This window comes from Siphateles boraxobius, unplaced genomic scaffold (assembly GCF_051911475.1).
Source record: "Siphateles boraxobius isolate OS27281-9 unplaced genomic scaffold, OSU_SipBor_1 22, whole genome shotgun sequence".
NCBI lineage: Eukaryota > Metazoa > Chordata > Actinopteri > Cypriniformes > Leuciscidae > Siphateles > Siphateles boraxobius.
This window is the reverse complement of record NW_027508833.1, coordinates 16,569,326-16,580,755: the sequence shown is the minus strand read 5'-3', so window position 1 is coordinate 16,580,755 and position 11,430 is coordinate 16,569,326. Positions and strand designations below refer to the sequence as shown.

The window sequence follows — 11,430 nt, the reverse complement described above, 5'->3', positions numbered from 1 at the left end:
AATAAGGTTACAAAATAGACATCAAAAATCAAATATGAAACAGTGATAAACAGCTTGTATATCTTCTCATTTTCGAGTCAATGCAGGCAGTTTGTGACAGAGCGGATCCGATCTTCTACAGGTGAACCACAAATCCTGCCGAAGTTTGTGTCCTGGTCAAATTCAACCCCATTGATGGCTCATTTTAATTGACAGAAGAAGGGTCTTTACCCACCTCCCCCCCGAGAGAGTGAAATCTTGGGACTGGAGGCCAGCGGGGTGATCGCTGACATCGGTTCTGGGGTCAAGGGGAACTGGATGCTGGGAAGTAAAGTAATGGCTTTACTCGGAGGAGGGGGCTATGCAGAATATGTAGCTGTTCCAGAAGAACTCCTCATGCCTGTCCCGTCAAACCTCAATCTTCATCAAGCCGCAGCTCTTCCTGAGGCCTGGCTGACTGCCTACCAACTTCTGCACTTCATAGGTAACAATGTCAGCTTATGAATGTTTTTTGTGCCCACTGTATTCCCATATGCTGCCTTTTTTTAGCCAAAGTCAAGCCGAATGAGACTGTGTTGATTCATGCTGGAGCGAGTGGAGTCGGCACCGATGCCATTCAGCTGGTTCGCTTATGTCGTGCCATTCCAGTCGTAACAACATTTGCAGAGCAGGTTGGAATCAATTACAAAGACATTTACATTTACATTTATTCATTTAGCTGACGCTTTTATCCAAAGCGACTTACAATTGCTATATTTCAGAGGTCGCACGCCTCTGGAGCAACTAGGAGTTAAGTGTCTTGCTCAGGGACATATTGGTCTCTCACAGTGGATTCGAACCCGGGTCTCTCACACCAAAGGCATGTGTCTTATCCACCACCCCACCACCAAAGAGGAGGATTTCTCAGAAAAAGTGCTGCAAGTCACTGAAGGTCAATCATTTTAGTACACTAAATATCTTTGTTAAATGTTGCAATGAATGCATTTAAATGAATTGTGTATTTTCCTTTAGGTAAGGGAGCCGATGTGATTCTGGACTGCATTGGTGGATCTTTTTGGGAGAAGAACATTTGTAGCCTTGCGATGGATGGACGATGGGTGCTTTATGGTGCATTGGGAGTTAAAACAGCAGATGGAGACTTGTTTGGCAAGCTTTTGAGGAAAAGAGGGCATCTGCTTTGCAGTCTCCTCAGAAACAGAAGTTTAGAGGTAAGAGGAATTTTTCCAGAATGCACTGCAAAGGAAACTATTTTTATTGATAAATTGATGTAGACCAAATACTTCACCCCAAAATGGTCTGAGACCATTCTGTCATTATTTATTCAAACCAACGCATAATGCTGTTAATTTTGGCCTGCTTTAACTCATTTCATGATGTATGATGCTCAGTTTGAAGCGTTAATGGTTATATGCTTTGTATGAATGATTCTGTCTTTATTTCTAGTATAAAGCAGAGCTGGTCGGGAGTTTCACCGAGCAGGTTTTGCCACACTTCCAGTCGACAGATCCTTCTCTGCGGCCTGTGATTGACAGCATGTTCAACATGGAAGATGTTGAAATGGCTCATCAACACATGGAGGCCAACAAGAATATTGGAAAAATCATTATCAAAATTGGAACCTTTTGATCACAGTATTATTATGGAATACAGTCAGTAGCATCACCTGATCAGCCCCTGTGCAGCGTCATCGAGAATATCATATGCGTTTTCATAAGCAACAATCAGCAGATTTGATTTATGATTACAACTGCCTTCAATCTTAAATATTGGAAAGTTCCTATATTAGATTAATGAGATCAAATGTTGTAAGAGGTTTGAATTCGATTTATTTCCTTAACCCTCATCCTCTCCTCCTGTACCTGCAACAAATCCTTCCCTCGTGGGTCAGAATGACCTGAAGCCCTAAAAATATTCTCAGGAGCTTCTGGACAAAAAATATTTTTCAATGCATTTTTTGGAGATATTGTTTTATTTTTAATTAAAATTTCCTCTGAATTACTAGATTTTATTAATAATTTTAATATAAATAAGCACATTATTTCACTTAAATACAAAATAACTGTTAAATCGGCAAAGAAATCTCACATTGGGTGTCTCTGCCGACCTTTGTGAAAAAAATAAAATAAAATAAAACATGATATTAAATGACTCTTACCACTAGATGTCCTTATTGCTCTATATGGAGTAAATGAACTGTTCCCCTGGATCCTGAAGTCCCATTTAAAATCAGTTTGCTTCAGTATCCATTCGGGTATATTTACTTAGACATTACAAAATAAATTCTTGGAAATATTTGAGCACTTTTCTTTCCATTTTGAGCATTTTTTTTAGGTTTGTATTTATATGGAAGTCTCAGATTTTGCAATAACTAGAGTTAGTAAGGTGGACAGCAGGGGGGAAAAGTTCAAACGACTTAAAGGACATCAGTTTAGTTTATTTAGTTGCGAAATTCTCAAACAGATTTTTACTATTTTGAGATATATATATGTATAAAGTTTAATTAAATATTCATATTTTAAAATAATGTGGATTGCTTATTGATTTTTATTATGAGGCTTGCTATTTGATTACAGACTATGTGATCTCTAAAAAGCATAGTTGACATCAAGCAACATTTTCTAAAATCTTTGAATAATTAGGCCTACTATGCATTACATAATGGAATGGAATATTTGGACGTTAAATCGTATGGGCCCTACTACTATCATTCACATAAATGTAATGTTAAAATAAAAAGACCGTTTGTGTTATTTGTCAACAACCCAGATACATATGTCCGAACTTACTGGAATTGTAGCTAACGTTACTTAACTACTTGTGTTTTTCTAACTGGTGCGCTGGATTTCAAACACACACACACACACACACACACACACACAGCCTGCTTTCACTGGTTCACCGTCACGGCTGCTCTCTGGCAATGAGTTTTCGCACTTTGACGTAAGAGAAACTTTATTTCCTACTTCCTGGTCTAAAGCAAACTGCTGCTAATGATCAATGGATCAACTTTATGCAAAAACGCTGAAAATATAATCAGAAATGAATACACACGCAACTTTATCAAACATCAGCTTCTCTTCTTAAACAGTAAGTGATCGGTTTTATGAATCGGTAGCCTATATGATTTCAGTCAAGTTATGATCTCCAACAGGCCTGAGCTCAAATAAGCGTAATGACCTGAAAATAAAAATATAGCTTGTCGTGGTAATGTTGTTTGCGGAAATAGGCCTAACGTTACAGTTATCAGCAAATTCAATATGAGTCTTTCTGGTGATGAATTGCTAACCCTGTGAATATTTTAATCTCTTAATACATAAGAGTGAAATATTACGTGATTTCTTGTGTGTGTATATATATATATATATATATATATATATATATATATATATATATATATATATATATATATATATATAATTGGGCGCACTTTAAATGTATGAATGTCATTTTACTTTTGCGTCTTCCTTCGAATCATTGGGTGTTGGTGATTTTTAGTCGATGTGTGAAGTCATTTCTTCTTCAAGCTCGCACAGGTGTAATCCAATCATATACAAAGTGTGCTTGGGCTATTTTTGCTGGCACTTTACAATAATGTTCTATTAGTTAACAATAACTAACAATGTAAAATACCTTTAAAGCATTTAATCTTAGTTAATGTTTATTTCATTTACTAATGCATTAGTACGTTTAAAAGTTGTATCTGTTAAAATTATCCTATTTAATGGACCAGAGCTAACATGAACCAAATTTGTATTAAAGAAAATGAACATGAATAGACAAATAAATACTGAAACCAATTTATCTTGCAAGCTAATTGTAGTTAACACATTAAATAATGTTAAAGGAACTCATCCAAAAATGAAAATTCTGTTATTAATTACTCCCCTTCATGTCGTTTTAAACCCGTAAGACTTTTGGTAATCTTCGGAACACAAATGAAGATCTTTTTGATGAAATCTGAGAACTTTCTGTCCCTCCATTGACAGCTATGCCACTTTGATGCTTCAAAAAGTTCATAAAGAGATCGTAAAAAATAATCCATATGAATTGAGCGGTTTAGACCACATTTTCTAAAGAGACTCAATCGCTTTAAATGATGAACAGATTTAATTTATGTTTTTATTCATATAAACTTTCATCAACTTACACATTAGTTGTGGTAAATGGAAGCTCAAGCATCTTCGCTTGACATGCGAGAACCAATGTGGTTCATCTTCGTGTTACACTGCACGTTTGAGCCTCTGCAAGAACCAATGAGGTTCATTCTCATGTTACGCTGCACGTTTGAGCCTCTGCAAGAACCAATGTGGTTCATCTTCGTGTTACGCAGCACGTTTGAGCCTCTGCAAGAACCAATGAGGTTCATTCTCGTGTTACGCAGCACATTTGAGCCTCTGCAAGAACCTACGAGGTTTGTTTTTGCAAATAAATCAAGCAAGTGCGGTTGAGCTTCTGTTTATGTTCGCTGATCGAAATGTGAATAAAAGCGGTTTTGCGGTGTGTATTTTGATCTTAACACCTTTAACCTTATTATTTATTATTTATCATTCTCAGGTTAGGTAAAGTAAGTTGAGTCTGGCCTAAATTATAAGCATTTTTAAAATCACTTATAATTTGGTCAGAAGACTTCTCCTTGGTATGTTCTTCTTAAAAGTCTTACAACACCATAAATCGAAGTCTCCGTAGGCAGTTTTTTTAATCAATTAAATTTATTTTAATTGGTTACTTTTAGTTTTTATAATAAACAAAAATGTAAAGCCAAAATAAAACTTCATCATTAAAGTATAAAATACAATAATCACGTTTTGAATCAAAAGATGTAGTCATCTCTGGGCTTCTTGTCTTCCGCTTGGGTTTCTTGTCCACAGCTCTGGGCTTCTAGACGTCAAGGGTTATCAGTATCTAAAGAGTCAATCAGTTCAACAGTCTTTTATACTCCTGTTGTTTACCACTGGCATTAGTTTCTAATCCTCTTGAATGATATAAGTTGTAACTTTCCCAAAGTTTCCAAGATCCTTCTCAAGGCCTCACAGGTGCAAGCTGTCCACCTCTTCATGTCCTTGAACTCCGGTAAACTCAACCAAGATGGCTGATTTCCTTTAAGGTTTTAGGAGTAGAACCACAGTTCTTTGTGTCCTTCAGCACACACATAATCGCACACACTTCTCATGAACACCTCATGAACACTTCTGCTCCTCTTTCTCATGAGTGGGCACACACACACACGCATACATAACGGACAATTACTGTACATCTATGCAATTTTTTACAAACAAAATTTAATAACATTGAATGCAATGCATTATATTCAAGACATTGCCTAAATATGTGTAACAAAAAGGCATCTACAATAAACAAAGAGGCAGGTTATTGCATTTTCTTGATATTATACAACAAAGCCTAGATTAAATCTGTTCATCATATAAAGCGATCTTATCTCTTCAGAACATTTGGACTAAACCACTCAGTTCATATGGATTAGTTTTACGATCTCTTTATGAAATTTTTGAAGCGTCAAAGTGGTAGTTGCGTAGCTGTCAATGGAGGGACAGAAAGCTCTCAGATTTCATTAAAAGATCTTTTTTTGTGTTCTGAAGATGAACGAAAGTCTTACAGGTTTGGAACGACATGAGGGTCAGTGATTAATGCCAGAATTGAAATTTTTGGGTGAACTATCCATTTAACTAATGGGACCTTATTGTAAAGTGTTAACCTATTTTTTAATATAAATGACACTTGGTTTGATATTTTGTTATCTAATACAGTGACATTCAGATATTTGTTACATTGATATTGTCCTGTTTTTCTGTTATTTTGAATTAATAGAAAGGACAACTAAAAATGACTCGCGCCGCCCACTTCTGATCTTGATTGTTTTAGTAGAATTTAACAATGGCAGATCCAAGCCGACCTCAACGCAAGCTGTCCAGAGCTGGAGAGAGTTTATACAAGACATTAGGCCTGGAGAAAGGAGCGTCGTCTGACGATATTAAGAAAGCATACCGGTATGTTTGTTCAAATAATGCAACTCTTTTGTTTAATTAGAGACAATCCAAATATGTTTACCTAATCGAAAAGGGTATTGCTCCATAATCATGCACTCTATTTGATAAATAACTCATGTCAGTACACAAAATCATAAATGCAACATCCCTGAAAGGCTTTGTTTTTGTAAATCCTCATAAAGAAAACTGGCGCTGAAGTATCATCCAGACAAGAACCCCAACAACCCAGAAGCGTCAGAGAAGTTCAAAGAGATCAACAATGCCAACACTATCCTCCACGACGACACCAAACGAGACATCTACGACAAGTACGGCTCCATGGGCCTCTACGTCGCAGACCAGTTTGGAGAAGACACCGTTAAATACTACTTCCTCATGAACAAGTGCTGGTTTAAGGTGAGTCATTTGTGTGCATGCAAATCTGTCTGTTCTTTGCTTTTAGTTATATAAATAATACAGCTCTTTGTATCCACATGATCACTATAATAATCCCTTTTTTTGTTTTGTTGAACCTTGTTCAGGCGCTCCTTGGATTAGGGGTGATCTTCACGTGCTGCTGCTGCTTCTGCTGCTGTTGTTTATGCTGTGGAAAATGCAGCGCTTCAGAGCATGAAGAAAACTTTCAGTATGTGGATCCAGATGAGCTGGCGGCAGAGGAGGAGAACAGAGGTGAGGAGAACAAAGGTGAGGAGCAGTCATGTTTTCAGGTTTGGAGACTGCAAAGTTTCCCATTTTCCATCTTGGGCCTGCTTAAAGGGATAGTTCACCCTAAAAGTAAAATGATCCCATTATTAACTCTCCCTCAAGCCATCCTAGGTATATATGACTAGCATTGAATAGTGCCAGAGTAATCATAAAAGTAATCCATACGACTCCAGTGGGTTAATAAAGGCATTCTGAAGTGAAGCAAAATATGGTTGTAAGAAAAATATCCATGTTTATAACTTTAGAAACTATAATCACTGGCTTCTAGCAACGGCCATACACACATTCACCAGAGAGTTACATGGTTTTCGCGAGAGGCATTTATTCTCACCTAAGCTTACGCTACTCTACATCATATGTTGTGGTCACTATTCCGCCAGAACTCAACTCTCATGAACGCTCGTACGGCCGTTACTAGAAGCCAGTGATTATAGTTCATAAAGTTTAAAATATGGATATTTTTCTTACAAAAACCCATCGCTTCACTTCAGAAGGCCTTCATTAACCCCCTGGAACCGTATGGATTATTTTTATGATGGATGGATTCGCTTTTTGGAGCTTCACAAACTCTGGCACTCTTCAATGCCATTACAAGCTTGGAAGAGCCAGGATATTATTAAATATAACTCTGCTCGTGTTAGGCTGAAAGAAGAAACTCATATACACATAGGATTGCTTGATGGAGAGTACATTTTTGGGTGAACTTACTCATTAAGAACAATGGTTATTAAAGAAAAGCACATTGTAACTTGCACAATGTAACTTGTGATTCACAGGCAATGACACAGTAATAACAGGACAGCCTATTCCCTGTCCAGCGCCTGGAGATTCCGGTGAACATTTATTCTTTCCTCCAACAGATGCATATTTAATTTGTTCAGTCATTTTGTGTATTTGTTATATACACTGCCGTTCAAAAGTTTGGGGTCGGTAAGATTTTTAATGTTTTCAAAAAAAAGTCTGTTCTGCTCACCAAGGCTGCATTTATTTGGTTAAAAATACAAAACAAACTCCGTAATATTGTGAAATATTATTTCAATGTAAAACAGCTGTTTTCTATGTGAATAATTTATTGCTGTGATCAAAGCAGAATTTTCAGCATCATTACTCCAGTCTTCAGTGTAACATGATCCTTCAGAAATCATTCTAATTTGATGATTTGATGCTCAAGAAACATGATTATTATCAATGTTGAAAACAATTATTTACATTTTTATTGCAGGATTCTTTGATGAATAGAAGGTTCAAAAGAACAGCATTTGTCTGATATAGAAAGCTTTTGTAACATTAAACACTACCGTTCAAAAGTTTGGGGTCAGTAAGAATTTTTTTTGGGGGGTTGGGGGGGGGGGATAAATAAAATAAATCAATATTTTATTCATCAAGGAGGAATTAAATTGATCAAAAGTGACAGTAAAGACATTAATAATGTTACAAAAGATTCTATTTCAAATAAATGCTGTTGTTTTTAACTTTCTGTTCATCAAAGAATCCTAAAAAAAATGGTACACAACTGTTTTCAACATTGATAATAATCATGTTTCTTGAGCATCAAATCATCATTTTAGAATGATTTCTGAAGGATCATGTGACACTGAAGACTGGAGTAATGATGCTGAAAATTCAGCTTTGATCACAGCAATAAATTACACTTTACTATATATTCACATAGAAAACAGCTGTTTTACATTGAAATAATATTTCACAATATTACTGGGTTTCTTTTGTATTTTTAATTAAATAAATACAGCATTGGTGAGCATAAGTGACTTCTTTTAAAAACATTAAAAATCTTACCGACCCGAAACTTTTGAATGGCAGTGTATATATATATATATATACTAGTGCTTTCAATTAATTACAAAAAAATTTATAATTTTTCTGTAAGTAACCATGATTAATAGCACCTAACATACAAGTTTTTAATATATTGTTATGATGTGATACTCAATTTCACATTGAATCTTCAAAATAATTTAGAAACAACATAAAGACAGTATATTTTAAATATTTGTTTAATAGCATCATTTTACTAAGCACTATGAATCACTGATACTGAGGTTTCCATTAAATGGATTTTCCCCCCCTAAGTTTTAGCCAATTTTATCCTCGGTAAAATTGAAAGCTATCATTTCTGACATTCAATAATAGGCTAAAAATATAACAACTTTTGATTTAAGTAAACTTAAAACAATCTTCACATAAACCCATTGTAATAAATGTCACATTTAGCTGTGCCTTTAATATAGCAGGGGTCAATGCTAAGGGTTTTTTCTACTGATCCAGTCAAACCGGTTCAGATTTTTATCTGCCCTGCTAAAATGCCGTTATTTTTGACCCATGTAACCTTATAAACAGTATATTTCCAAGCAGGTCTAACATGTAAATATGCAGAAATTGAATAATCAAACACTACACAGTCTTCACTGCAGACGTTATAAATTAAGTATAGATGAATCCTTATTAAAGCTACAAAAGTGATTCAGTCAAGAGCAGTGAGTGATTTTCTCTTTGTCTTTTGTCATTTGATGAACATTAATGACAGACAGCAGCAGGTTCATTAGGCTGCTGTCACTTTACAAGCTGACGCACATGACGCGGATCTGTCACATCCTATTTCCTCAATTTAAAAGACTGTTCTGACCCCCAAACTTTTAAACTGTAGTATATAAAAATAGTTTATAATAGTTTATTATAGTTAAAGTAGTTTATAATTTTTTATGTTTATTTTATATATATATATATATATATATATATATATTAGTTTACCTTTTTGCACATACGACTGAACACAAGAACATTTTGCTCTCTCATGTAATAGTTCTATGCTGTCTCAAAAATGAAGAAAGAAAGCTAACTTTTTTGTGTTGTTTAACAGGACACCCTGTGTTTGTAGGAATGCCCATTCCTGAAAAGTCAGGTGAATATCAGTATTTAGCTTTAGCATGTTCTATTCTGTGTAATGTTTGGACAGTGTTGTTTTTTGGCAACAAAATGGCAAGAGAGTTGTGATTGTGAGGGTTATTTTGCAGTGAAATGCTGATATTTTGTATTCTCCTGCAGATAGAGACACTGCTATACTGATCGCTTCAGAAGCACACAGCAAATGACAACCTGAGGATTTCCTCGTCCTAGAAATGAGGACACTGCTGTTGAAATGTGTTTCAGTGGAAGGCTTTTTGTTCCACACGGTGTCTGTGCAGTATATATGGATCATTTGATCTCTACGCATAATGCTATTTCTGTTTACATCATTTTATAATTGCTTGATTTTTATTGCAAAGACACTTTTTCTAATGCTTCTTTGATGAGGCACACAGATCAGATGCAGGCCTTTAAATGACATCTAGAGCACAAACAAACATATACATGCTTGCCTAAGAAAGTCGCCAAATTACCTGATCTAATAAAATAAGATTCTGCTGTTTTTATAACAATACCATATTTATTGATTTCTCCATTTTTTTTTCTCCTAGTGTGAACCGATTTATGGACTTTCTGTGCTGTACTTAATTCTTAAAAACCTAAAGCCTTTGGAACCTTTATTAATATTGTATATGTACGATGTGAAGTCGTTAAGGCTCTTTACAACTCTTTACAATAAGTTTTCATTAGTTATCTACTTAAGTTAACATGAATTAAGAATGAACAATACTTCTACAATTAACATTAGTTAATTATGGAAGCTTGTTTCCGCCACAGAATACAACAAATTGAAAGATAATTGTGACTTTATCTCACAATTGCAAGTTTACATCTGGCAATTCTGACTTTTTAACTCGCAATTGCGACTTTATATCACACAACTCTGAAGTCAGAATTGTGAGATAGAAAGTCGCAATTAGCTTTTTTATATTTCATTCTGTGGCAGAAACAAGCTTCCATAGTTAATGCACTGTGAACTAAATTGAACAAACAATTAACATCTACATTTTGATTAACAAAGATGAATAAAACCTGTAACAAATATTTTGCTCATTGTTAGTTCATGTTAGTTAATACATTATCTAATGTTAATAATGAAACCTTATTGTAAAGTGTTACCAATAAATCCATTTCTTATCTCTATGTACAAATATTGAAATTTTATCTAACAGACAATTTTATGTGGTTTATTGTGTTTCAAGCAAACTTTGAAAAAACCATTTTATGATACATGATCATTTACTATCGTGTCAATCTTTTAAAAGTTTCAAATGAATGTATGATGAACATTATGCCATATGATCAATAGGGCAGGGGTTCAGGTACGGACTGTTCCGTTGAGTTCAAAGGACCACAGAAATTTTGCCATGCAGCGGCTAATAATAAAAGAGATTAATATTTTGTTCTGTTTTCATTGTGGTAATATTGCACAGCCTCAGGGATGGTTTTGTCTGAGATTCTGTATGTATATGAATGTTTTTGTTTATAATTATAATTGTTGGCAAATGACTGCTGCTGAAATATTCATTTATATGATTAACTATGAAAGATTAATAAATAGTTGATTATTGTATCTACTCAAGCTTTCAGTGTGAGTTTGTACATGTGAATTTGCTCTTACAGCAGTGAAAATGCTATATGTACACATCTGTTATCCAAACCCTCCAAAAGCTTTATCTAACTTTATCGCTAGTTTTGGAAAGTGACCTTGGTGAAAACTAAACCTGGTTTCACGGCACCAACTAACTTTTCCGGCATGTTATAGTAGAAGTGTGTGGAACGGCATATGGCTTTAAATTGTCAGGAAACTTAAAGT

At 35.0% G+C, this 11,430-nt stretch overlaps 2 protein-coding genes across 8 annotated transcripts; both read left to right on the top strand.

The window, feature by feature from the left end:
• Nucleotides 1-192: 192 nt before the first annotated feature.
• tp53i3 (tumor protein p53 inducible protein 3) lies at nt 193-2,131 on the top strand (the record flags this gene model as incomplete). The annotated part of the gene is made up of 5 exons (XM_077238240.1): nt 193-463; nt 529-664; nt 867-910; nt 991-1,187; nt 1,423-2,131. Coding segments are annotated over 5 exons (831 nt in total), but the record flags the coding sequence as incomplete, so codon positions are not given.
• Nucleotides 2,132-2,831: 700 nt separating this feature from the next.
• dnajc5gb (DnaJ (Hsp40) homolog, subfamily C, member 5 gamma b) lies at nt 2,832-11,191 on the top strand. 7 transcript variants are annotated; one of them, XR_013206605.1, is made up of 8 exons: nt 2,911-3,066; nt 5,860-5,984; nt 6,167-6,380; nt 6,506-6,668; nt 7,466-7,522; nt 9,568-9,609; nt 9,753-10,476; nt 10,535-11,191. XR_013206605.1 is itself a non-coding variant. In XM_077238769.1 (7 exons), the coding sequence occupies exons 2-7, from the start codon at nt 5,872-5,874 to the stop codon at nt 9,797-9,799; spliced, it is 636 nt and encodes a 211-aa protein (XP_077094884.1). In that variant the 5' UTR covers nt 2,832-2,919; nt 5,806-5,871; the 3' UTR covers nt 9,800-11,191. The 7 variants fall into 7 exon arrangements, 5 of the variants coding, with proteins under 5 accessions (XP_077094884.1, XP_077094882.1, XP_077094885.1 ...); XR_013206606.1 differs by having other exon boundaries at nt 2,914-3,066; nt 5,863-5,984; XM_077238769.1 differs by having other exon boundaries at nt 2,832-2,919; nt 5,806-5,984; nt 9,753-11,191.
• Nucleotides 11,192-11,430: the final 239 nt, after the last annotated feature.

What these genes read in the sequence shown, in the direction of transcription:
- dnajc5gb (XM_077238769.1), top strand. Translation starts at nt 5,872, where the DNA reads ATGGCAGATCCAAGCCGACCTCAACGCAAGCTGTCCAGAGCTGGAGAG. An exon ending in TGAACAAGTGCTGGTTTAAG is followed by an intron (nt 6,381 to 6,505) that starts GTGAGTCATTTG and finishes AACCTTGTTCAG; the next exon opens with GCGCTCCTTGGATTAGGGGT. An exon ending in GCCCATTCCTGAAAAGTCAG is followed by an intron (nt 9,610 to 9,752) that starts GTGAATATCAGT and finishes ATTCTCCTGCAG; the next exon opens with ATAGAGACACTGCTATACTG.